General features: G+C 37.8%; 1 protein-coding gene across 1 annotated transcript in view; it reads right to left on the minus strand.

Moving 5' to 3' along the window:
• Positions 1–9663: 9663 nt before the first annotated feature.
• The window catches only part of LOC122907310, a 49635-nt gene continuing 31531 nt past the window's right edge, over positions 9664–27767 (minus strand). Inside the window, exons 9-12 of the mRNA XM_044250213.1 lie at positions 23073–23126; positions 16397–16540; positions 15608–15661; positions 9664–9776 (exon numbers count right to left, since the gene is read on the minus strand). Coding sequence (XP_044106148.1) covers positions 9664–9776; positions 15608–15661; positions 16397–16540; positions 23073–23126 — 365 coding nt within the window. The remainder of the gene's footprint in view (positions 9777–15607; positions 15662–16396; positions 16541–23072; positions 23127–27767) is intronic.

Consider the following 27767-nt stretch of genomic DNA (forward strand, 5'->3'; position numbering starts at 1 on the left):
TATTCACCACAGCCAAGTGGGATTTATTCCTGGGCTGCAAGGTTGGTTCAACATCCAGGCATCAATCGATGTGATACAATACATTAATAAAGGAAAGAACAAGAACCATATGATACTTTAAATAAATGCTGAAAAAGAATTTGACAAAGTACAGCTTCCTTTCTTGATAAAAACTCCTCAGATGTAGGGATAGAGAGTACATACCTCAATATCATCAAAGCCATCTATGAAAAACCCACAGTGAATATCATTCTCTCGAGAAAAACAGAGAGCTTTTCTACTAAGGTCAGGAACATGGCAGGGATGTCCATTATCACCACTGCTATTAACATAGTACTAGAAATTCTAGCCTCAACCATCAGACAAGAAAAAGAAATTAAAGGCATCCAAATCAGCAAAGAAGTCAATCTCTCACTCTTTGCAGATGATACAATACTTTATGTGGAAAACCCAAAGGACTCCACTCCAAATCTGCTAGAACTTTTACAGGAATTCAGTAAAGTGTCAGGATATAAAATTAATGTACAGAAATCAGCTGCATTTTTATACACCAACAAGACAGAAGAAAGAGAAAGGAGTCAATCCCATTTACAACTGCACCCAAAACCATAAGATACCTAGGAATAAACCTAACCAAAGGGACAAAGAATCTGTACTCAGAAAACTACAGAATACTCATGAAAGAAACTGAGGAAGACACAAAGAAATGGAAAAATGTTCCCTGGATTAGAAAAATAAATATTGTGAAAATGTCTATGCTACCTAAAGCAATCTACACATTTAATGCAGCCCTATCAAAACACCATCAACTTTTTTCAAAGAAATGGAACAAATAATCCTAAAATTTGTATGGAACCAGAAAAATCCCCAAATAGCCAGAGGAATGTTGAAAAAGAAAAGAAAAGCATGTGGCATCACAATTCTGGCCTTCAAGCTCTATTACAAAGCTGTAATCATCAAGGCAGTATGGCACTGGCACAAAAACAGACACATAGATCAATGGAACAGAACAGAGAACCTAGACATGGACCCTCAACTCAATGGTCAACTAACCTTCGACAAAGCAGGAAAGACTGTCCAATGGAAAAAAGACAGTCTCTTCAACAAATGGTGTTGGGAAAATTCAACAGCCACGTGCAGAAGAATGAAACTGGGCCATTTCCTTACACCACACAAAAACAGACTCAAAATGGATGAAAGACCTCAATGTGAGACAGGAATCCATCAAAATCCTGGAGAAGAACACAGGCAGAAACCTCTTTGACCTCAGACACAGCAACTTCTTCCTAGACACATCACCAAAGGCAAGGGAAACAAGGGTAAAAATGAACTACTGGGATTTCATCCTGATAAAAAGCTTTTGCACAGCAAAGGAAACAGTTAACAAAACCAAAAGACAAATGACAGAATCAGAGAAGGTATTTGCAAATGAAATATCAGATAAAGAGCTAGTATCCAAAATCTATATAGAACTTATCAAACTCAACACCCAAAGAACAACAATCCAATCAAGAAATAGGCAGAAGACATGAACAGACATTTCTGCAAGGAAGACATCCATATGGCCAACAGACACATGGAAAAGTGCTCAGCATCACGTGGCATCAGGGAAATGCAAATCAAAACCACAATGAGATACCACCTCACACCAGTCAGAATGGCTAAAATTAACACATCAGTAAATGACAGGTGTTGGTGAGGATGTGGAGAAAGGGGAATCATCCTACACTGTTGGTGGGAATGGAAGCTGGTGCATCCACTCTGGAAAACAGTATGGAGGTTCCTTAAAGAGTTGAACATAGAGCCACCCTACAACCCAGCAATTGTACTACTAGGTATTGACCCTAAAGATGCAAGGATAGTGATCCAAAGGGGCACGTGCACCTGAATGTTTATAGAAGCAATGTCCACAATAGCCAAACTATGGAAAGAGCTTAGATGTCCCCCAACAGATGAATGGATAAAGAAGATGTGGTACACACACACACACACACACACACACACACACACACACACACACATATATACACAGGAATATTATAGAGCCATCAAAAATGAATTCTTGAGGTGCCTGGCTGGCTCAGTGGGTTAAGCCTCTGCCTTCAGCTCAGGTCATGATCTCAGGGTCCTGGGATTGAGCCCTGCATCAGGCTTTCTGCACAGCATGGAGCCTGCTTCCCCTCCCCCACTGCCTTCCTCTCTGCCTACTTATGATCTCTCTCTTTCTGTTGATAAAGAAATAAAATCTTTTTAAAAAATGAATTCTTGCCATTTTGTAATGATATGGATGGACCTACAGTGTATTATGCTATGCGAAATAAGTCAATCAGAGGAAGACAATCATCATATGATCTCACTGATATGAGGAATTTGAGAAACAAGGCAGAGGATCATAGGGGAAGGGAAGGAAACATGAGATAAAATGAAACCAGGGAGGGAGACATACCATAAAAGATTCTTGATCTCAGGAAACAAACTGAGGGTTGCTAGGGGGGAGTGGGGTAAAAGGATGTGGTCCTGGGTGATTGACATTGGGAATGGTATGTGCTATGGTGAGTGCTGTGAATTGTGTGAGAATGATGAATCACAGACCTGTGCCTCTGAAACATATTATACCTTATATGTTAATTTAAAAAATTATAAAATAAAAGGAAAAAAATTAGAATATAGAAACTTCTAACTAACCTGTAACAGCTTCTACTGCTTCTATCACATTTTTGAGACCAATCTTCCCATTTGCTGTAAGAAATATCATAATTAGGATGTGGTAAAGTTATAAGAAGATAAAGGAGCTAAATGAAGAAATAGATGCCTGAGCTGGGGTGCCAGGCCTCAGCCATGCTTTAGTTTCCTATTAGATGTCAATTAAGAATCACAAATTCAAAGATAAAATTATGGAGAATCTTCATGATGGTCAAAGTAGAGCATTATACCCCATGCATAGCATTCTTTTGAGCTCAGGGATCTGTCTTGCTAACTGCACTGGTTACACTCTGTCATTAACTAAAGCAAGAGTGCCAAAATTTATGAATCAAAAGACTCAAGAGGAGACCTAACTGCATAATCCATAACCCCTGTTCCTTAGGTCTTCACAAAGCTTCTGAAAGATATTTTTAAATATAATGAATCACAATAGAGTAAATATGATTAGGAATGCAAGAGTATGAGGCTGGAATGGGGAGGTGACAAGAGAATTAAGCATGTGCAAGCGGAGGAAAGAGGCTAAAATGACAGCAGAAGAATCTGGATATGAGCCAGTTTCCCCATTGTGGAAATTAAGGCTTGTCTAAATTGTGGCTGGTGCCAGGCTCTTTTAAGAATGAAAATTCTCAGGTGGGGACAAAGAAAAACGATGTGCTGCAATGTGGATTTGGGGTGTTACCTGGAAATATGTGTTCTTACTCAATTCGATGACTGGGAAATGGTCCTCCTTTATTGATTTATTTTCAAGTGATTTTGTTTGATTTTTCTCTTCCTGAGTTGTAGCCACATGAGGCTTTTTAGGAAAGTGCGACTTGGCCTCAAAGCATAGGGTGTACATATATATTTAGGCCATTGTTAATGAAAACAAAACAAAACAAAAACCCAGCTATCTACCAAACCTCTTATTTCCTCTCATAGTATAGAATTATAGAGGGAAGTGGATGCCCAACCAGACACTATGTTCCTACCATCACCCATCACACCCCTCCTTGCATTTCGATATAGAAACAAAAAGAATGGTTATAGAAACAAAAGAATGGTTATAGAAATGATGTGTGCCACATCTCCCTCCTTTGTGTGCTCTTTTCCTTTCTATTAATTATTTATAAACAATGAAAAGGCCCTAAGAAGGAATCCAAGAGGCAAGAACCTGGATCCCTGTATCACTGAATGGAGAAGAGCCATTGCCTGTCAACCAAGAATACTCTTACCTTGGACTTTCATGGAGAAGAGAATGAAACTTCTATTGTGTTTAACCATGACACATTTTCGTGTTTGTTTTTAAATTCAAATTTAGTTTTCCCTAAATAATACATTCTCTGTTCTTAATTAGGACTGGTTTATCACTATCATTACAAAATGCTTCTATTTTCTTTTGGTATACCCAATATCACTAATTATTGTGCATTATCTGACACCAGCCCCTAAATGTAAACTCATCTCCAAGGTTCATTACCACCTATAGTCCTCACCATCAGGTGGCAAATATTCTGTCAGATCTTCATGTTCCATTTCTGTGAGTTCAATTCCCAGGTTTTCCAGAACGTTGTCTAGGTTATTGGCTTTAACCATTCCTTCTTAAGAAACAAACAGGAAAGAATCATGAAGAAAAAATACTATAGGATTTCAAAGATTAGTATATATGTAAATATTTTATTTTGCATGCATTTAATTTGATAAAAAGTAAAGAGAAACGTATAACTTATTTATATTAGTGAACTGGTGTAAAAGGTTAGCTCAGCAAATCTCCTAAAATGAGATCAAGAATAACTTAGATAAAAATATTCTCGGGTTGGGGGGCGTGGCTGGCTCAGTCAGTAGACTACGTACTCTTGATCTTGAAGTCATGAGTTCAAGCCCCACCTTGGACACTGAGCTTACACAAAAAAATATTTTGAGGTTGAAGCATTACTGGGTGGTGGGCTGTGATTATGTGTTTAAAGGTTTCAGTCGTACTATCAATTAATACTCATCTGTTCAAAGACAGCCCAAAAGAATACCAATGGTAGAATTGTCCCCATGGGGAATACAGAGAGAATACTGTGCATGTCTGTCCCGAAAACAAAGTCAAGGCATCCGCTGAGAGGGATAGTTCAAGTTTCAGACATCAGTGTTCTGCTTTTGCAATACACAAAAACCGTATTGAATATTAAAAGATTACAAACGTGGATTCATTTGCTCTCAGAGGGAAGAGTGTGTCATGCACAACACATTCACCACAAAATTCTGCAAGGAACGCTGCTGACTGCCATTATTCCAAGGGTCTGGGACAGCAGACCGGTCACCTGCAGGAGACAGACTTTCTCATCAAATAATGAACAGCAGGGGCACCTGGGTGGCTCAGTGGGTTAAAGCCTCTGCCTTCAGCTCAGGTCATGATCCCAGGGTCCTGGGATGGAGCTCCGTATCAGGCTCTTCGCTCAGTGGGGAGCCTGCTTTCTCCTCTCTCTCTGCCTGCCTCTCTGCCTACTTGTGATCTTTGTCTGTCAAATAAATAAAGTCTTTAAAAAAAAAATGAACAGCAAAATCCACAACCTTTCCTCTCTGCCTTCCTACTTCCCCTTCTTTTTTTTTCCCCCTACTTCCCCTTCTTATCTCTTTTTTCCAAGGACTGATAGGAAGAGGAAGTAAAAACGTATCTTGGTCACAATGCCATGCTTCTTTTCTACATTTGTTGTTGCTGCTATTCTTGCTAACTGGGCTTTGAGTAAGAACATTTTATAGAAAATGACTTGATTTATGCAATAAATGATATTAAAGATCACTCCAAATTCCTTTGTGGTGTTGTTGGCCAATCCCCGGAAAGACTGCCTATGATATTCTCTACATTATTTGTTGTATAAAGTAGATTTCAGATCCATTCAAGAGAGAATGGATTCCTTGCATTGCTATAGCGTGGCTGATTAGGTAAAAGTTCTGTGTGGTGAATGTAAGGAAATAAAAGATCTAAACGTAGGAATGCAGACAGGATTCAAAACCTGCTGGTAAATATGTCTGTGTTTGTATTTGTGTTGACAGGTAGCAGATTCTCCTGCTAACCATGGTTCTTAAGTACCTTTTAATGACTTCACCCCATCCAACAATCTTTTCTGATACACCTTTCCAGCAGCTATAAGAAAACAGTGAAAGCACAGTTTATATCCAAAGCAAAAGAACATGGACAGTCACAGGGTTATTGGGCAATTGGGCAATTCCAGTCAGAAAGCTTTTTACTCTGCCTGGGAAGTCTGTTCCATCTTTGCATCAAATTAAAATTATTTTGGGAACAAGAGTACAGTCTGCTGACAAAAATGTATACAGTGTTGAGCAATCAAGAAGACTGATGGAAAGAATACTGTGCAGGAAAAAAAATCACTAGTTCTCTGGGTCCTTTTCCTGTTTTGATTTGTTTTTTCCCCCTATTCTCTCACTCCCCTCAATTTCCTTCCTATCCTTTGACCCTCTCATGAGAGGGAAATGGTAGCCTTATTATAGTCTTCATCAGCTCTGACGTCAATATCTCAGTGGAAGAAATTGGTGACCCCTAGATTTAATCTGTATGTCAGTGAACCTTTTTAAAAAAATCATTTTCAGTATTTTATGGAAGAAATAAAGAGACAACACTGTAGAACTGCCTACAATGACCCCAGAATCCAGCTCCCCAGAAAGGCTAAACTGGCACTCATATGGCTCACCGTCAATTGGCACAATTTGTTTTAGCTTCAAAAATTCCTCCTCGGTGAGCTCAATCCCCATGTTTCCCAGAACTTCTAGTAGGTCATTGGCATCAATTTTTTTTCCTTTCAAAAGACAGGAACATCAGTGCTTGACAATTTGGAATCTAACGATTCCAAATAATGACAAAATGATCACTTTCAACTTGGAAGTAGTAAATGGGTAAAATGAGACGCATACAACTAACTACACAGAATTACAGGGAAACCACAAACAGAATACAGGTCCTTAATGTCATAAAAGGAATACTCCAGGGGCACCTGGGTGGCTCAGCAGGTTAAGCATCTGCCTTTAGCTCAGGTCATGATGTCAGGGTTCTGGAATCAAGCCCTGCATCTGAGCTCTCCACTCAGCGGTGAATCTGTTTCTTCTCCCACTGCCCCCTCCAACCTCCTCATGCTCTGTCTTTCTCTCATTTTCAAACAAATAAATAAAATCTCAAAAAAAAAAGAGGAATATCTCAGCAATGGATTTGTGTCCATCTAATGCAGCAGAGGGTAAGTTTGCTTTACTTAGCCTGCAAATTAGAATAATGGAAATAATGTAAATTTATATTTTTGGCAGGGGAACTTAGAATTACAGGGAGAGTCTAAATTATATGAATTTTCTCTTTATATATGAGAATATATATATATGAGGTTTTTTGAACATTGGTGAGGTAAATTATATTACTGCCTTACTAAAAACATTTCTGCCAAATTTCTTTTTTTTAAAGATTTATTTATGTATTTGACAGAGATTACAAGTATCTGCCAAATTTCTTATCAAAATACAGAATTTTAATTGTATTTTAAAATTTGAAGTTGTGCAGATAAGTACAGTATAGGATCTTCAAAATAAGTATTTGATGAAATATAATATAAAGATAAAATATTACAGTTTGGGCAAGTTGAAATGATTATTTTTAAGATGATATAATTTTTTTGGTTTTTAGTTCCCATTAGTTAGCATATATTGTAATATTAGACTCTGGTATACAATATAGTGATTTGTCACTTCCAAGCAACACCCCGGGCTTATCACAACAAGTGCATTCCTTAGTCCCCAGCACCTATTTCATCCATCCTTCTGCCTTCCTCCCTTCTGGTAACCATCAGTATGTTCTCTATAGTGTAGAGTCTGTTTCTTGGTTTGCCTCTCTGTTTTTTTTTCCATTTTTTTAATAAAATAGTACAATTTTATAGTAACTTGCCACTCACCAGAAAAAGCATTCAATGCATCCATTAACTTTTTCATTTTAATCTTCCCATTATCTGTTAAGAAACACATGTAAATCAAACACAGATATAACACTGACACTCACTAGTGATATGAAATCTTAAGAATAAGACAGTATATTGGGGTGCCTGGGCTAAGCCTCTGCCTTTGGCTCAGGTCATGATCTTAGGGTCCTGGGATCGAACCCCACATTGAGCTCTCTGCCCAGCAAGGAGCCTGCTTCCACTTTTCTCTCTGCCTGCCTTTCTGCCTACCTGTGATTTCTCTCTCTCTCTCTCTCTCTCTCTCTGTCAAATAAATAAATAAATAAAATCTTTTTTAAAAAGACAGTATAATTATATTCTAATATTTTATCATATATTCATCTCTACCATGAGCCAGAAGTTCTAAAATATTAGTAGAGCTTTAATTCATTGGGTTGTAGGAAATTAAACATCTGACAGTTAAGGATGAGATATAAAATTAAATTACATTTTCTGTAGAGTCTGCTTCATGACTCCTATGCATTTGAGAACACTCTACTGTTTAAGCACAAAGAATAGGATTTACGATTTGTGTCTGCTATATATTAATGTTGGTATTTGGCTGTTCTAATGATCTCTGTATGTAATAAGCTGATACTTAGCAGTTCTTGACTTTTCTTTGACAGAGTTTCTTACTCCTTTATTCTATGTAAGTAAAAAAACAGGAAAACACCTCAGTGATTAGCTTGAGGTAATTTTAAATGTAGAGATTCTGTACATTTTTAAATGTATACTATTAACATTAAAAACATTAACATGAAAGCATATTACAAAGACAGAATTAACTCAGAAATTTAGGATACTATAGAATCTCAGATTTACTTTTCTTTATTAGACAAAAAACAACTAAGATATTGCATTTGCATAAAATTTTATTTTTTGTTTAATTGTAGATGACAAATATTTAAATAGAAGCTTCATGTTATTTTTGTTTTTTATTTTCTTCTGGCTTTAAAAATATAGAGCAGGCTATTATTCATTTTTAAAAAATTTGTTCAGATATAATTTACATAGCAAACAATCAAATCATTTAAAGTATACAAATGGAACGTTTTCAGGATATGCACAGAATTCTGCAACTATCACCACTACCTAATTTCAGAATATTTTCATCATCACAAAGAGAAACTTCATTAGAAAACAAATAAAAGAAAACAAAAACCATACCATTAGTTTGCAGTTCCTACCTACTGCCCCAGTCTCAATAATAGGCAATCACTAATCTGTGTCAGGGAAAATGTCAAGAACGACTAAGTGTCAATATATTATATGAAGAGATAATTTCTGAAATCCAAACAGAAACACTAATATGTAGTAATATAGATTTAAATGGAGATTTACATCTATTCTGGACATTTCATATAAATGGAATCATACAACATATCCTCTTTTGTGATTGACTTGTTTCACTTAGCATCATATTTTCATTAGTCCACTGCATTTCAGCTCTAATTCAGCTTTAATTGTATCTCAGAGTTTTTAATTCATCAAGGGAGATGGCCAAGAACAGATGGACTCTGAAATAGGGAGTAGAATATGAGACAGCTTCATAAAAACGCAAAATTCTCTATATTAGAGCCTGCATGTTTGAAGACCCCTGACACTGAGAAAGTGAAGCGTGCTATCATATGGCGATGAAATGTGTCTCTCAAGTTAATAATCTCCCACATTTTCTCTTTTATTTTCCTATTACTTTTGCATTAATCTCCTTCCAGACTGTTTTTCATGTTATTTTGTCCATAATTACTTGTTTTTCCATCACTTTTTATGAGTCGCAATTATAGGATTTATCTGTGTTTTCAGTATTTCTTTGGATCCCAAAGTTAAAAGGTTGATACTACATGTTAATAAAATGACAAGAAAGAATATTACTTTATTTTCTTTCTGAGCTCATTCTTAAGTTTCTAATAAATTATCTTCTTACTGGCAAGTAAATTTTTTTCAGAGGTGATTTTATAGGAGCTCACACCTCAAGTTGTAATTAGCAGTGCAAAAATTTATATGCTTACTCACCATCAACAGGTAGGTTCTTTATCAAATCATTACTTTCCATTCCTGTGAGTTTCATTCCCATGCTTTGCAAAGCAGTGTCTAGTTTGGCGACATCAACAATCCCTCCTGGGGAGAAAGAGAAAAATAAAAGCAAAATTGAATATTAGAATGTGATGAAAGGTATGAATTACTGTGTGTTATAAATAGTGGCTACACCTTAAAGAATAAGGTTGACTGTCTATTCAGTTGTATAAAAACTGTCAGTAATAACAGTGAAACTGGCATTTCCTCCACTGAGTTTTTTTCGGTGGGGGGGAGGAATCAATTTCTATAATTAGCTATTAAGGGTTGTGGCACAACTTCAAGACTATTTACAGAAATAGAGAAAATAAAATTCATATGCTGCTGTAGGAAAAGTATTATATTTGTTTCTTTAACTGAAATTCACATGGGGGAAGCTTGGGTTGCTCAGTCAGTTAAACGTCTGCCTTTGGCTCAGGTTATGGGATCAAGTCCTACATTAGGACTGCTTCTCCCTCTGCCTCTGCCATTTTCTCTCCATCTCACATGAATAAATAAATAAAATCTTTTTTTTTTAAACTTCACGTGGTTCTTTCCTCTGAATACATTTTCCAAAAAAAAGTCTAATAATTCCTCTCATTTTTTGTTAGTTTATGAATTATGGGGATACAGATTTTTATGATGACATCACTGACACCTGTGTATCTCACCCAGCTTTGTTAATAAACAGAACAGATACAATAAAAATATCTTCTATGTTCTCCTCATTCCCCATCTTTCCCCACCTTTCCCAGGGTGACTTACTGACTTATGTAAGTGTTTATAATGCCCATGCATGTTTTACTGGCATATGTTAAACAGTTTTGTAGAACTTTTTTTTAAGGTTTTATTTATTTATTTGAGAGAGAGAGAGAGAGAGAGAGAGAATGAAAGGGGAGAAGGTCAGAGGGAGAAGCAGACTCCCTGTGGAGCTGGGAGCCTGATGCGGGACTCAATCCCAGGAATCCAGGACCATGACCTGAGCTGAAGGCAGTTGCTTAACCAACTGAGCCACCCAGGTGCCCCGGTTTTGCAGAACTTTTAAAGTTTATATAAATCATATCACATTGTGAGTTTCCTTTTGCAACATGCAATTTCATTGAATTCTTGTTTTTTATATTTGTCCATGTTGAAACATGGGACATTTTCATTTATTTTATTTATTCATTTATATTTTTAAAGAGAGCATGAGAGCAAGAGCAGTGGGTTGAGGGCGCACAGAAGGAGAGGGAGAGAGAGAGACTCTCCAGCAGACTCCATGCTAAGCATGGAGCTAGATGTGGAGCTTGATCTCATGACCCTGAGATCATGATCTGAGTAAAACCAAGAGCTGGATGCTTAACCAACTGAGCCAACCAGGCTCCCTTCATTCATTTTAAATACCATTATTCTACTATAATATTATGCCATCATATACTTACCCATTCTCCAACAGATAACATTTAGGTTATACCCAAATTTTTGTCATTACAAGAAAACATTGCAACATACATTCTTGTGAATGTCTCTGTTGATGAGGGTAAGAATCTGAGTAATATATTTAGAAGTGGATTAGTTGGAGTGGAATATATATATTTTGAATTTCTTGAGATTTTATCCAGTTGCTTTTGAAAGTGCTACTATTAATATTAGCAGTGTACAATAATTTCCATTGCTCCATACTATTTCCATAGCTTAGGGTGGCTTGACTGTTACAATTATGGTACATTTGACATCTGTGAACTAGTATTTTATTGTTGTTTTAACTTAGACTTCCACGATCATGTGTGAAATAAAATACTTTTTATAAGTGATTGGCCCCACAGAGATCTCCTCTTTTGTCCAATGTCTGATCTCATATTTGTCCACTTCAATACTAGTTGTTTGGCTTGTTCTTATGGATTCTGGCCTTTCTAATGAGTGTGTAGTGGTATCTCATTATGGTTTAATTTGTACTTCTCTAATGACATAAGGTGTAGACATCTTTTCATATGTTTAATTGCCATCTGTGTATCTTCTTTGGCGAGGCTGTTATTCAGCCACAAAAAAAGAACGTGATCTTGCCATTTGCATTGACATTGCTGGAGCTACAGAATATAATGATAAGTGAAATCTGTCAGAGAAAATCTTTGGCCTTTTCTTAAATCAAGGGTATTCAGTCAGTCCAGTCTACTAATAAGCCCATCGAAGGCATTCTTCATTTCTGCCATAGTGGTTTTGATCACTAGCCTTTCTTTTGCTTCTTTCTTAGGATTTCCACCTCTCTACTTACACTGTACATCTGTTCTTGCCTGCTATCTACTTTATCCATTAGCATATTAATTATAATTGTTTTGAATTCCAACATCCCTGCCAAATTTGAATCTGTTTCTAATGCATGCTGTCTCTTCCATTTGCGTTTTTTACCTTTTACAATTCTTGTGATTTTTTTTTCCATTTTTGTGATTTTTTTTTTCTTGATAGCTTTGCATAATGTACTGGGTAAAAATAACTGCTATGAACAGGTGATCTGGTGGTAAGATGTATGGGGAAGGGAAACATACTATAATCCTATGATTAAGTCTCAATCTTTTCACAAGCCTTTGCCTCTGGACTGTGAACATCACATGTGCTATGCCAAAATGTGCTTAAGTTGGGTATTTCCCCTCCCCCAGGTCAGCTAGGGTCTGATAAAACCTCAGCAGTTTAGGCTATGATTAAATAGTTTCTCCTTTTTATGAAGAACAGGACACTCTGGTGTATTTCAAAACTGTTTCTCCTCCCCCCCCATCCCGCCCACGTGCCAGAAGCTTCTTGAGATTCTTCTTCAATATTCACTGTGAGAACCTGGTTGAGATCCTAGCGGTTAAACCCACAAAAGCATGGGCACTTCCTCTATGACGCGGTACCCTACAAATTTTTGACTCTTAGACTTGTCCTCACTGATCCTCTAGCAATTCATCAATTACAGTTTAGGTTTTCCTGTCCTGCCACTGGTTCTCAGAGAGGCTTCTGCTCAGTAAGTTGTGGTTTGCATGTCTTTCCCTCCAATTTGGGTGACACAGTTTCCCTGTGACCTCATTTCTCATATGGATCCAAAAAGAGTTGATTTTTAAATTTGTTTGGCCTTTTGCTTACTGTTAGGACATAGTGGCTTACAATTTCATCTAAGTTAACAAACTTACTGACATGTGCTTATTCATATTATCCCTTGTTACCCTGTTAAAGCCAGGTATCTTTTCCCGCTACTTAAAAAAAAAAAATATATATATATATATATATATATATATATATATATATATATGAATAATATATTTACTATTTTAACCATTTCTTCCCAAATCAAAAGTCCCTACTCATTAAACAATACTCCCCATTCCTCCCCGCACCCAGCCTCTGTCTCTGTGGATTTAACTACTCTAGGCATCATACATAAATTGAATCAGACAATATTTGTCTTTTTGTGATTGGCTTGTCTCATTTAGCAAAATATCTTCAAGACTCATCCAAAATCTCCTTCTTTTGAAGGGTGATAAACACATAGATTGATTCCATCTCTTGGCTCTTCAGTAGTGCTGGATATACGCTTTAGGATATACACAATAGTCTAAATGTGTGTGTACCTCCAAAATTCATATGTTGAAAACCAAATGCCCAAAGTGACAGTAAAGGGAGTTGAGGGAAATTGGAAGGGGAGGTGAACCATGAGAGACTATGGACTCTGAAAAACAACCTGATGGGCTTATTAGTAGACTGGACTGACTGAATACCCTTGATTTAAGAAAGGCCAATGAAAGGAGAAGGGAATTTGGGTAAATTGGAAGGGGAGGTGAACCATGAGAGACTATGGACTCTGAAAAACAATCTAGGGGTTTGAAGTGGCGAGGGGGTGGGAGGTTGGGGTACCAGGTGGTGGGTATTATAGAGGGCACGGCTTGCATGGAGCACTGGGTGTGGTGAAAAAAAAATAATGAATAATGTTTTTTTTTAAATAAATAAATAAATAAATAAATAAATAAAAGAAAAGGCCAAAGATTTTCTCTGACAGATTTCACTTAACATTATATTCTGTAGCTCCAGCAATGTCAATGCAATGGCAAGATCACGTTCTTTTTTGTGGCTGAATAACAGCCTCACCAAAGAAGATACACAACCTGAGGGCATGGATGGCATGGAGCACTGGGTGTGGTGCAAAAACAAAGAATACTGTTACGCTGAAAAGAAAAAAAAAAAAAAAAAGTGGGCCCTACGGGAGGGGCTTAGGTCATGAGGGCAGAGCCCTTCTGAAAGAGATTAGTCTTTATAAAAAGTGCCCCAGAGAGATCCTTGCCCCTTGCACACTGTGAGGATACAATGAGAAGTCGGCAACCTGGAAGAGGGCCCTCACCTGACCATGCTGGCACCTTGATCTTGGCCTTCCAGCCTCCAAAACCGTGAGAAATGAATTTCTGTTGTTTATAAGCCATCTAGTCTCTGGCAGTTTGTTAAAGCAGCCTGAGTAAACTAAGACATATACCTAGAAGTGGAATTGCTGAATCATATAGAAATTTCATTTTTAAGCTTTTGTGGAGCTGCCATACTTGTTTTCATAGTGGCTGTACCACTTCACTTGCTCACTGCCGGTGTACAAGGCTTCCATTTTCTCCACATTCTCACCAACACTTGTTATATTCTGTTCCTCTTTTGAAAGCAGACATCTTATGGGGTCTGAGGTGGCATCTCATTGTAGTCCAATACAAGTCTAATTGTTACTCATTTGTGGGTAGTCAGAATGCATCCTGGTTGCATTCTTGGGGGGTTTTTGTTTTGTTTTGGAATTGTGAATTCCTTATGATATGATTAAGCAAAGACCTCTTAATTACCATTTAGGATTCATTATGTGCCCTGTATTTTAGAATCCCTGTCTTTCAACAATCACAAAAAAATTACCAACTATTAGGTCTTCAAATTAGCATTTTCCTTCTTTCTCCCTGTTAGCTCTTTGTACTACTATTGGATAAACCGGCAGATTTCCCACTTTCACCCTCATGTCTCCTCCTCCTTCCTATTTGTAATCTTTGTGTCTCTATGCTGGAATCTTGGCAATTTTTTCAGAGTTTTATTCCAATTATCTAATTAATTCTTTGGTTATCTCTAATCTGTTAATGATACCATTGTGTTTTTTAATTTTTCAGGCTAGGCTTTTCATTTCTTGAAATTTTATTTTGACTCCTTTCAAATCTACTTTTTCCTGTGGTAGTTTCTATTTCTTTTCAAATTATTCCCATTTTTGTTTTATGAATTTAATCATTTAAAGTGTACTTATTTTATAGTCTATCTAAAATATTTGTATTATGGGAAATCTTTTGAGTACAGTCTTTTTATTGTATGTATTGGTATTAATTGGACATAGTTTTTTTCATATCTTTTATAATTTTCTATTTCAAGATCATTTTAAGAAAGGTTTTATAGGGAAAATCTTACTGACCATGACATGAGAGTGTATTTCTTAAACTCTAGAGTTACTACAATGCTGGTACTTTTCGTTAATTTTTTTGTGAGTTTCTGGGTCATGCAAATATGAACTGGAACCAATGTGAGCATAGGGTCACTGTCATGAATTTTCAAAGAAGATACTTCTTCATGATCTTAGAGTCTGTGACTATACAGATAAACTTCCTTTTATCTACTTGTGCTGATTAGATAGTTTTCTAGTTTTCCATTTCATTAGGGGTAAAGTTATTCAAAGTCCTACTTTTAAGACTTCCATCTTAAGGTTAAAGAATAGTACAGGAGGTCATTTTGTAAGATATATACAGAAAAGATCTTTGGAAAAAAACATTAATATGGTTTTGCACACACATGCATGGTGGCAGGAATATAAATTAAGTGTGCAAAAGTCTCTTTATCTGCTTTTCATCTTCAGATTCATCTCCTTTTTCATTATACTTATTACTTACCTTTAAGAGTTTTCAAACCATCCATCACCCTATTTTGGTACACCTTTCCAACAGCTGTAAGAAAAGACACAAATCAGACCACACCAATGAGAGATTAAATGAGACATTATGAAAGCCTTAATTTTAGAAGACATCATAATTTACCCCAGAAAAAACCTAATTTAATTTTAAATAACCAAAAAATGTAACAAGTAGAGAAAATTCTGTCTCCTGCTGGAGGTCTACTATGCTGAAACACACACATCTTAATTCTCTATGTCTTCCTTTCATGTCTCCATTTTCCTCTTAGTATTTTCTCATTCTTTTTACTTTCCCATATGTCCCTGTTCATTCTTTCTTTTTTTTAAAAGATTTTATTTATTTGACAGACAGCACAAGTCGGCAGAGAGGCAGGCAGAGAGAGACGAGGAAGCAGGCTCCCTCCTGAGCAGAGAGCCCAATGTGGGGCTCGATCCCAGGACTCTGGGATCATGACCTGGGCAGAAGGCAGAGGCTTTAACCCACTGAGCCACCCAGGTGTCCCTCCCTGTTCATTCTTGAGAATGCCTTCTGACTGGAATCAGAAGTTAGAATAGGCACTTCCTTGACTTAATACAAGGTTAATTTTCCTGACTGAAGGGTCCAAAGATACTATAAAGTTACACAGCTGGGATTACTTCTTAAGATAGAACTGCATGATTCCTTCTAATCCTCTTTTTCTTTATAAAATGGAGATAATTCTGGAAGTTTGCAAAAAAGAAATACACATCTAAGTTCCTTAAAGTCTACATCATTATTTTAAATGCTCACCATCAACTGGCAGATACTTCTTTAGTTCTAAGCACTCCTTATCTGTGAGCTCTATCCCAGTTTTTTCCAGAATACTTTCAATATCGCTGACGTTAACTTCTCCTCCTTCAAAGAAATCACAGTACATGAAAAGTTCAATATGACCTAAATATGAAATATGAATATCAAAATTATGAAAAAAATTATTTATTTGGTAGATATTCAACAGCTGTGAACAAAGTAGCAAGAACTTTGTGCCATCAGCTATCATGGAAACAGAATTGTTCCCTTAACCCCCCAAAATTCAGTATCTATAATTAAAGAGTAAAGTAATTTAAACAAGATATAAGTGGCTTGGGGATTCTAAGTTATTTAAAATATCACAGATATTTATTTAAAATTCAGTGTCTCTGTTATTCCCTTAATTATAAGTGATGTATCTGATTTTACTTAACTACTTAATATGTTAATCCAGTGTAATATGCATTTGCTTTTGAGAACATTTAATTCTATTACAGAAGTTAAGTAAGTACATTAGTTCAAGTTTGTAGTTTATAAAACATGGACTAAATCTTTTAAGATGTTTGCAGTATGGATAAGTAGTATTTAAGTAAAGGATATGTAAGTTAGAAAGGAATGGAAGGACAGAACAATATCGAATGTTCATGGGGCATTAAATATACATGAAGAACCTCTTCACTAAATTTATCTGTTAGACTAAATATATAAGAAGCTCTAAATATTTATGATACTCTAAAATTGCTTGAGACACTAAAAGAAGCACTAAATATTCAAGATATGATAAATATTCATGAGACTCAATATTCAAATGACTTTAATTTGGCAACTCATTGGTGATACCCATTTAGGTCTTATGTGTCCTCTGCTCAAGGAACACAAAACCTATGGCTCTTCAATGGCCTTAATGACAAGCTACAACTATTATCTAGAGGTACTTCACCCTGTGTCTTTCTGAAAGAGCAAGTCTGTATCATTGGCTAGAGCACTTTCCATCTGTGGGCCCATCTGCTTAAACCTCAACCCTGATTCTTGTCACCACATCACCAGCAGAGAAAACTAATGCTGTTGAACAGAGAGACACACAAAACTTACTATGCACCTTGTGCATCTTAGATTCAGGTAGTCTGGTCTTTCCATTCACCATACCCTAAATTTGTTAATTTATTCTGTAATCCCCTTCACTACTTGCTGTGTGTTTTAAATGATTTAATAAACTGTGTGATTCAAACATTTTAACTGGGTTCTTGAGCCTTTCTGTTCTGTGAACTCTAGGTTAACTTGTTGGGTAGTATACTTTGAGGCTATAATTGCAGCAAGTATCTCTTCATGATACTCAGATATTTATAATTGAAGTATTGTTTGGAATAAATCCCAGAGAATAAAGAATTTTCTATCAAGGCATTGCACTGAAGTACACAGTGTAAATAATCTAAAGTTAAAATTGCATATCATTTATCATGTAAACAAGGAGGGTGTTAAAAGTAATTAGTTAAGGAGGAGGGGCAAGACGGCAGAGAAGTAGAAGACCCTGTTTTAACTGGTCCCCTAAAGTGAGCTAAATATCTACTAGAACACTCTGAACATCCATGAAATCAGACTGAGAGACAAGAGTTTACACTTCTGGATCTCTATGGGGGCAGAAGATATCAGTGGAGCGGTAAAGTGGAGTGGGAATGCTCAGACTGACATTGGAGAATAAACAGAAGGGGGAGGGAGTCACCAGAAGTGACCCATTGGAAAGTATTACCCCAATACAAAAGTGTCCTATGATTGGAGACCAGTATTAACTAGGAGTCTGATTAAAAGCACTCCAAAGGGGCGCCTGGGTGGCTCAGTGGTTTAAGCCTCTGCCTTCAGCTCGGGTCGTGATCTCAGGGTCCTGGGATCGAGCCCCACATTGGGCTCTCTGCTCAGTGGGGAGCCTGCTTCCCCCCTCACTCTCTGCCTGCCTCTCTGCCTACTTGTGATCTCTCTCTGTCTGTCAAATAAATAAATAAAAATAAAAATAAAAATAAATAAACAAAAAAAAAGCACTCCAAAAAGAGCAAAAGATCTTAAGGGGCAACCTGTGGAATCTGTCAGTCACTGGCATGGGTCTAAGCCCACATTATAAGATGGTCACCACTGGCAACCACCCATGACAGACAGTGTCTCATGGGGCCCTCAGCCCATGGTCCCTGAGCACGGAGTATTCTGCTGCTTGCACCACCACTTGGGCTGGGTGCACTCCCGCCCCCACACAGGACAGCCCAGTGTGAACTCCAGTTGGGATCCCTAGGCCCGCAGACTTCCACAACCTATATGACTGTAGGGTCTGAGTGCACCCAGCCCCCAACTGAGAGAACCCAGCGTGATCTCCAGTCAGGGTCCCTCAGCCTGCAGACCTCCACGATCTGCACGGCTGTGGGGTCTGAGCATACCTGGTGTGGGTCTGGACCCCAGACAGCAGTCCCAGCAAAGGCAGCCACCAGAAGCAGACTCTCTGGACCAATATCGCTCATGGTTTTAGTGCCATGGGGGTGCAGAGACAAGTGGGGGCTTTGTGTGACCTCTGGGATGATGGCTGGAGTGCACACCACCTGTGTGAGGTTGCACTGTTCAGCAGAGTTTGCCGGGGCACGGTGGGGGGGGCGGTCTGTCTGTGTGTTCTGGACCACCCAGAGGGGAACATCTGAGGCTTCTCTCTGAGGCAGAGGTCTGGGTGCAGACAGATTCTTTGCTCTGACCCTCTGAAAAGCCACAAAAAGCCACCAAAGAACAAAAATCCCTGAAGAGGGGCTCGTGGGTGGCTCAGGGGTTTAAGGTCTCTGCCTTCGGCTCAGGTCATGGTCCCAGGGTCTTGGGATCGATCCCCTCATGGGGCTCTCTGCTCATCAGGGAGCCTGCTTTCCCCCCTCTCTCTCTGCCTGCCTCTCTGCCTGCTTGTGATCTCTGTCAAATAAATAAAATCTTTAAAAAAAAAAAAATCCCCGAAGAACAAAAGGCTGAAAAACCTGTTTCCACAGAGCCCAGCCCCTTTGTAGGGGGAAGGGAACTCAACCCAAGCAAGATTGACTGGAAAACAATGCAGCAGGCCCCTCCCCCAGAAGACAAGCCAAAAGAACAAGAGGACAACCACCACAGGGTCCCCATAAAATTGTAAAACCCCAACATCAGGAAAACAATATATTAAGCTCCACAATAATATATGGATCATGGTTGATATATTCAGCTATACATCCCCTCAACCACCTCTCACCAAAATGACTAAAGGAGGAACACCCAACAGAGGAAAAATTCAGACTGTGCCCTCTGCCATAGAACTATTGGATATGGACATAAACAGTACGTCAGAAAGAAAATTCAGGGTAACAATTATCCAGGCAATGGCTAGGTTGGAGAAGACCATTAGTGGCAATATAGAATCTCTAAGGGGAGAAGTGAGAGCCAATCTGGCAGAAGTTAAAAATGCTATCAATGAGATCCAATCTAATCTAAATACTCTAACAGCTAGGGTAACCAAGGCAGAAGGTCGAATTAGTGACATAGAAGACAAACTGATAGAAAAGAAGGACCAGGAGGAGGCCTGGAACAAAGAGCCTAGAAGCCATGAACACAGAATTAAGGAAACAAATGATGCCATGAAACATTCCAAGAAGAAAGAATACCTATTCTTCTAAAGCTGTTTCAAAAAATAGAAACAGAAGGAAAACTTCCAGACCCTTTCCATGAAGCCAGCATTACCCTGATCCCCAAACCAGGCAAAGACCCCATCAAAAAGGAGAATTTCAGACGAAAATCCCTGAATAATATGGATGCCAAGATTCTCAACAAGATCCTAGCTAATAGGATCCAACAGTACATTAAAAAGATTATCCACCATGACCAGGTGGGATTTATCCCTGGGATGCAAAGATGGTTCAACATTTGCAAATCAATCAATGTGACAGAACAAATCAATAAGAGAGATGAACCACATGGTCCTCTCAATTGATGCAGAAAAAGCATTTGACAAAATACTGCATCCATTCCTGATTAAAATGCTTCAAAGTATAGGGATAGAGGGAACATTCTCAACTTCATAAAATCTGTCTACGACAAACCCACAGCAAATATCATTCTCAATGGGAAAAGCTGACAGCCTTCCCTTTGAGATCAGAAACATGACAAGGATGCCCACTGTCTCCACTGTTGTTCAACATAGTACTAGAAGTCCTAGCAACATCAATCAGACAACAAAAAGAAATAGAAGGCATTCAAATGGAAAAGAAGTCAAATTCTCTCTCTTCACAGATGACATGATACTTTATATGGAAAACCCAAAATACTCAACCCCCAATCTACTAGAACTTATATAACAATTCAGTAATGTGGCAGGATACAAAATCAATGCACAGAAATCAGTTGCTTTCTCATACACTAGCAATGAAAAAATAGAAAGGGAAATTAGAGAATCGATTCCACTTACTATAGCACCAAGAACCATAGGTATTTGGAATAAACCTAACCAAAGAGGTTAAGGAGCTGTACTCGAGGAACTACAGAACACTCATGAAAGAAACTGAAGAAGACACAAAATGATGGAAGAGCCTTCCGTGCTCATGGATGAGAAGAATAAACATGGTTAAAATGTCTATAGTGCCAAGAGCCATCTATACTTTCAATGTCATCCTGATCAAAATTCCACTGGCATTTTTCAAAGTGCTGGAAAAAACAATCCTAAAATTTGTATGAAACCAGAAGAGATCCTGAATTGCTAAGGAAACGTTGAAAAGGAAAAACAAAACTGGGGGCATCACGCTGCCTGATTTCAGCCTTTACTACAAAGACAGAGCATGGTACTGGCACAAAAACAGACACATAGACCAGTGGAGCATAGTAGAGAGCCCAGATATGGACCCTCAACTCTATGGGCAAATAATCTTCGACAAAGCAGGAAAAAATATACAGTGGAAAAAGGACAGTCTCTTCAATAAATGGTGCTGGTAAAATTGGGACAGTTATGTGTAGAAGAATGAAACTCAATCATTCTCTTACACCATACACAAAGACGAACTCAAAATGGATAAAAGACCTCAATCTGAGGCAGGAACCTATCAAAATCCTATCCATAGGCAGTAACCTCTTTGACATCAGCCACAGCAACTTCTTTCAAGATATGTCTCCAAAGGCAAAGGAAACAAAAGTGAAAGTGAACTTGTGGGACTTCATCAAGATCAAAAGCTTCTGTACAGTAAAGGAAACAGTCAACAAAACAAAGATACAGCCCACGGAATGGGAGAAGATATCCACAAATGACACTACAGATGAAGGGCTGATATCCAAGATCTACAAAGAACTCCTCAAATTCAACACTCAAAAAACATAATCATGTCAGAAAATGGGCAGAAGTCATGAACAAACACTTCTCCAAAGAAGACATACAAATGGCTAACAGACATATGAAAAAATATTCTTCATCATTAGCCATCAGGGATATTCACATCAAAACCTCATTGAGATACCACCTTACACCAGTTAGAATGGTCAAAATTAACAAGAGACAAGAAACAACAAGTGTTGGAGGAGATGTGGAGAAAGGGCAACCTTCTTACACTGTTGGTGGGAATGCAAGTTGGTGCAGCCACTTTGAAAAACAGTTTGGAGATTCCTTAAGAAAATAAAAATAAAGCTACCCTATGACCCTACAATTGTACTACTAGGTATTTACCCCAAAGATACAGATGTAATGAAAAGAAGGGCCATAAGTACCCTCAATGTCAATAGCAGCAATGACCACAATTGCCAAACTGTGGGAAGAGCCAAGATGCCCTTCAACAGATGAATGGAAAAAGAAGATATGGTCCATATATACAATAAAATATTATGCCTCCATCAAAAAGGATGAATATCCAACATTTGTATCAACATGGACAGTCTGAAGGAGATTATGTAGAGTGAGATAAGTCAAGCAGAGAAAGTCAATTATCATATGGTTTCACTTACTTGTGGAGCATAAGGAATAACATGGAGGACATTAGGAGAAGGAAAGGAAAAGTAAACTGAGGGAAATTGGAGGGGATGATGAAGCATGAGAGACTGTGGACTCTGAGAAACAAACTGAGGGTTTTGGAAGGGAAGGGGGTTGGGGGGATGGGTGAGCCTGGTGGTGGGTATTAAGGAGGGCACGTATTGCATGGAGCACTGGGTGTGGTGCATAAACAATGAATCTTGGATCACCGAAAAGATAAAATAAAATTTTTTAAAAAGTAATTAGTTAAAACTAACCTACCTTAGTGGTAAGCCATAACTGTCTAGAGAAAACTGTAATGTAACATCACTCTGAAGTAAAACTCTAGGCTATGAGTCTTCAAACTTTTCTATAAAGCAAGCTAGTAAACAATCAAAAATACTTTAGGCCTTGTAGGGCATATGGTCTCCATCACGATTCATCATACTGTAAAAGCAGCCATTAATAATACATAAACTAATGGGGGTGGATGTGTTCCAAAGAAACTGTTTACAAGACCAGAAGTAGATTTGCCCCAAGGGTCAAAGTTTGCCAATCCATATTCTAACCAATTAAATAGAAATACTTCCCCAGTAAAATGGTAAAATGGCAGAATAAAAAGACTATGACGTGATGTTAGAATAGACCATTAAAAGAGAATTTAATGTAAGAATTAGGATCTTAGATTCACAGTAACTATTTACTAACCTGTAACATTGGTCACTGCATCCATCAGTGTGCCGAGTTCAACCTTCCCATTAGCTACAAGGAAAGCCAAAACAAAGTAATAATGCCAAAGAGTCATATATGAAACAGACACAAAATTGGGTATATATTGGGAAATAAGAGATCAAACTTTATTAGCTCCGCTGCTTTTTTGGATTCAACTATAAGGATACAAACCCTAGATATGAAGACTTAACTCTACATTAGTTAAGGGAGAGTCCTGTTGCTTGGACAAAATGGACTTTTGAATATACCTCTTGAATTTTAAGGCTGCTCTCTACCTCACTGGCAGGGTGAAAGGTCCCAACAAGTTATTTGGCTGTGTAGGATCTTCTCAACTTTGGTTCAGCTACATTTGTTAGACAAGTCTGTGGGGACTCCCTTTCTTATGTTCCTATGTTTTCCTAACTTATCTTTCTTTAATTTCTCTATGACAAGTATCTTGGGATTTCTCACCATATAAATTAGTAATATGTTTCTTTATTAACACTATACATACTTGTTTATAAAAATAGGTATGTATTTCTCTTTAATCTGAAAAGAAAGGTAGATATTTCAGATAGTTCCCAAACTGGAAGGACTTACGGTAACACAATAACTAGTTACAAAGGAGACTCAGCAGTTCACTGAAAGCTGATGGGTTAATAAAAAATTCTATGTGATGAGTCGAATATACAGACTTATTCTCCTATGTCCTAAGCCTTTATGAAGTCATTATGTAACACTATTGATCATATTTTAAAAATATAATGAGTCATAAAAATGAAATCAACTGAAGAAGAATATTATGGCTTATTGGGAATAAACTGAAATTAGGATGGTTCTGAGGGGGAATTTTAAGAGAAGGCCAAGTTTGTATTTGTGTATTAATTATGAACAAGTATCCTCTTGTACACTACTGAAATTGACTAAGATGTTGCTGGTCATTTCACAATGAGTGTATTTTCTGTCAAAACTTCTTTTGAAAACGGAAAACTATGAGTGATGATGAGGAAATGGTCTTTTTGCTTTGAAAACATTTATACTAATGATCTGGAGCCCTCTGGTTACAGACTGCTCAATTGAAATATTAGAGGTCTAGCATATATTTGAGATTCCTCTTACAGACTTTGTGTCACTCCTTTATTCCATTCATTCTTCAATATTTATTGCCTCAAAAATATAAATTGATGTAGGCATGATTCTTGCCTACGAGAATATCACAGCTTATAAACAAACAAAAGTGATATAAAGATATTTATTTTTTACACAATATGGTAAGTATATAATAATATATATGTGTATAAAATGAATTTTAAACTAAGAGAGAGGGTAAATAAAGTGACTTCCATGGGTCAGCGAAGCTCTGGAAAAGATAAATTTTGAGATTAGTTTTATAAGTAAGAATTGGCCTGGTGAAATATGCCCAAGTGTTTTTGTTGTTTTGTTGTACGTAGAAAAGGACAGTTGGATATCAAATTAGATGCTATGGTATACGCATTAGATAACAAACAGGATTTGTACATTTATTGGTTGAAAGAAATTTTATGTAGTTACCTACTAAATTTTCAGGTACCATATTAGGCACTAAAAAAATTAAAATGTGTTTAATAATAAATTTAACATAATCTCAGTTTTAGAACAGATCAGTCTCTGGGGTGAGAAAGATTAGTTTACTATAGTAGAGGAGTTGGGTTGACATAGAGCAGACAACAAAATCAGGAGACCCTCCTGCTAAAATTCATCTACTTATAGCCACTGCTTTCCAAAAGGCTGAAAAGCATCTTCTATAAAAACCCTGAACCACGCCTATAACCAATAATATGGTTCATATGCTTCAGTGTTGGAGACCAATATGGATGCAGAAAATAATACAAGATAAAGCTAAAAGGAAAGCAAGGGTCCGATCACTATGACATAGTTAATAGTCCTAATTGGTAGGACTTGGTATCCAATGAGATGTGGCACTAAGAAAAAAGCTGGAGTGAAAAATTATACCAATTTTTAAACTTGTTTTACTAAGAAACATGATGGCGTCCCCAACTGAGACAGGACAGGTATAATCAGGAGACAGTTTTTGGTAGATTTTTTTTTTAAGATTTTATTTATCCATTGGACAGACAGTAGTAGTAGACACAAGTAGGCAGAGAGGCATGCAGAGAGAGAGGAAGGGAAGCAGGTTCCCCGCTTAATCCCAGGACCCTGGGATCATGACCCGAGCCGAAGGCAGAGGCTTTAACCCACTGAGCCACCCAGGCGCCCCTTTGGTAGATATTTTTAAATATAATGAATTGAGATAGAAAGACCTGAGGCTTTGCTGAGGAAGAATGAATTTGGTAGCTAGAATCTAACAGGAATTTGAATCTGGGCATCTGAATTGGCAAAAAAGAAGTCAAACACTCACTCTTTGCAGATGATAAGATACTTTATGTGGGGAACCCAAAAGACTCCACCCCAAAACTGCTAGAACTCATACAAGAATTCAGTAATGTGGCAGTATACAAAATCAATGCACAGAAATCTGTTGCATTTTTATACACCAACAACAAGATGGAAGAAAGAGAAATTAGGAAGTCAATCCCATTTACAGTTGCACACAAAACCATAAGATACTTAGGGATAAACCTAACCAAAGAGGCAAAAAATCTGTACTCAGAAAACTATAGAACACGCATGAAAGAAACTGAGGAAGACAAAAGAAATGGAAAAATGTTCCATGCTCATGGATTTGAAGAACAAATATTGTGAAAATGTCTATGCTACCTAGGGCAATCTACATATTTAATGCAACCCTATCAAAACAACATCAACTTTTTTCAAAGAAATGGAACAAATAATCCTAAAATTTGTATGGAACCAGAAAAGATTCCGAATAGCCAGAGGAATGTTGAAAAAGAAAAGAAAAGCATGTGACATCACAATTCTGGCCTTCAAGCTCTATTACAAAGCTGTAATTATCAAGACAGTATGGTACTGGCACAAAAACAGACACATAGATCAATGGAACAGAACAGCGAGCCTAGACATGGACCCTCTTAACTCAATGGTCAACTAACCTTCAACAAAGCAGGAAAGACTGTCCAATGGAAAAAAGACAGTCTCTCCAACATATGGTTTTGGGAAAATTCAATAGCCACATGCAGAATGAAACTGGGCCATTTCCTTATACCACACACAAAAATAGACTCAAAATGGATGAAAGGCCTCAATGTGAGACAGGAATCCATCAAAATCCTGGAGGAGAACACAGGCAGCAACCTTTTTGATGTCAGCCACAGCAACTTCTTCCTAGAAACATTGCCAAAGGCAAGGGAAGCAAGGATAAAAATGAACTATTGGGACTTCATCCTGATAAAAAGCTTTTGCACGGGCGCCTGGGTGGCTCAGTGGGTTAAGCCACTGCCTTCGGCTCAGGTTATGATCTCAGGGTCCTGGGATCGAGTCCCACATCGGGCTCTCTGCTCGGCAGGGAGCCTGCTTCCCTCTCTCTCTCTCTGCCTGCCTCCCCATCTACTTGTGATCTCTCTCTGTCAAATAAATAAATAAAATCTTTAAAAAAAAAAAAAAAGCTTTTGCACAGCAAAGGAAACAGTCAATAAAACCAAAAGACGATGACAGAATCAGAGAAGGTATTTGCAAATGACATATCAGATAACAGCTAGTATCCAAAATCTATAACGAACTTATTAAACTCAACACCCAAAGAACAAATAATCCAACTAAGAAATGGGCAGAATCCATGCCCTCTATAATACCCACCACCTGGTACCCCAACCTCCCACCCCCCCCCACCACTTCAAACCCCTCAGATTGTTTTTCAGAGTCCATAGTCTCTCATGGTTCACCTCCCCTTCCAATTTACCCAAATTCCCTTCTCCTCTCTAACGCCCCTTGTCCTCCATGCTATTTGTTATGCTCCACAAATAAGTGAAACCATATGGTAATTGACTCTCTCTGCTTGACTGATTTCACTCAGCATAATCTCTTCCAGTCCCGTCCATGTTGCTATAAAAGTTGGGTATTCATCCTTTCTGATGGAGGCATAATACTCCATAGTGTATATGGACCACATCTTCCTTATCCATTCATCCGTTGAAGGGCATCTTGGTTCTTTCCATAGTTTGGCGACCGTGGCCATTGCTGCTATAAACATTGGGGTACAGATGGCCCTTCTTTTCACGACATCTGTGTCTTTGGGGTAAATACCCAGGAGTGCAATTGCAGGGTCATAGGGAAGCTCTATTTTTAATTTCTTGAGGAATCTCCACACTGTTCTCAAAGAGGCTGCACCAATTTGCATTCCCACCAACAGTGTAAGAGGGTTCCCCTTTCTCCACATCCTCTCCAACACATGTTGTTTCCTGTTTTGTTAATTTTGGCCATTCTAACTGGTGTAAGGTGATATCTCAATGTGGTTTTAATTTGAATCTCCCTGAGGGCTAATGATGATGAACATTTTTTCATGTGTCTGATAGCCATTTGTATGTCTTGATTGGAGAAGTGTCTGTTCATATCTTCTGCTCATTTTTTGATGTGTTTGCCTGTTTCGTGTGGGTTGAGTTTGAGGAGTTCATTATAGATCCTGGATATCAACCTTTTGTCTGTATTGTCATTTGCAAATATCTTCTCCCATTCCGTGGGTTGCCTCTTTGTTTTTTTGACTGTTTCCTTTGCTGTGCAGAAGCTTTTGATTTTGAT

Source organism: Neovison vison, chromosome 5 (assembly GCF_020171115.1).
Source record: "Neovison vison isolate M4711 chromosome 5, ASM_NN_V1, whole genome shotgun sequence".
NCBI lineage: Eukaryota > Metazoa > Chordata > Mammalia > Carnivora > Mustelidae > Neogale > Neogale vison.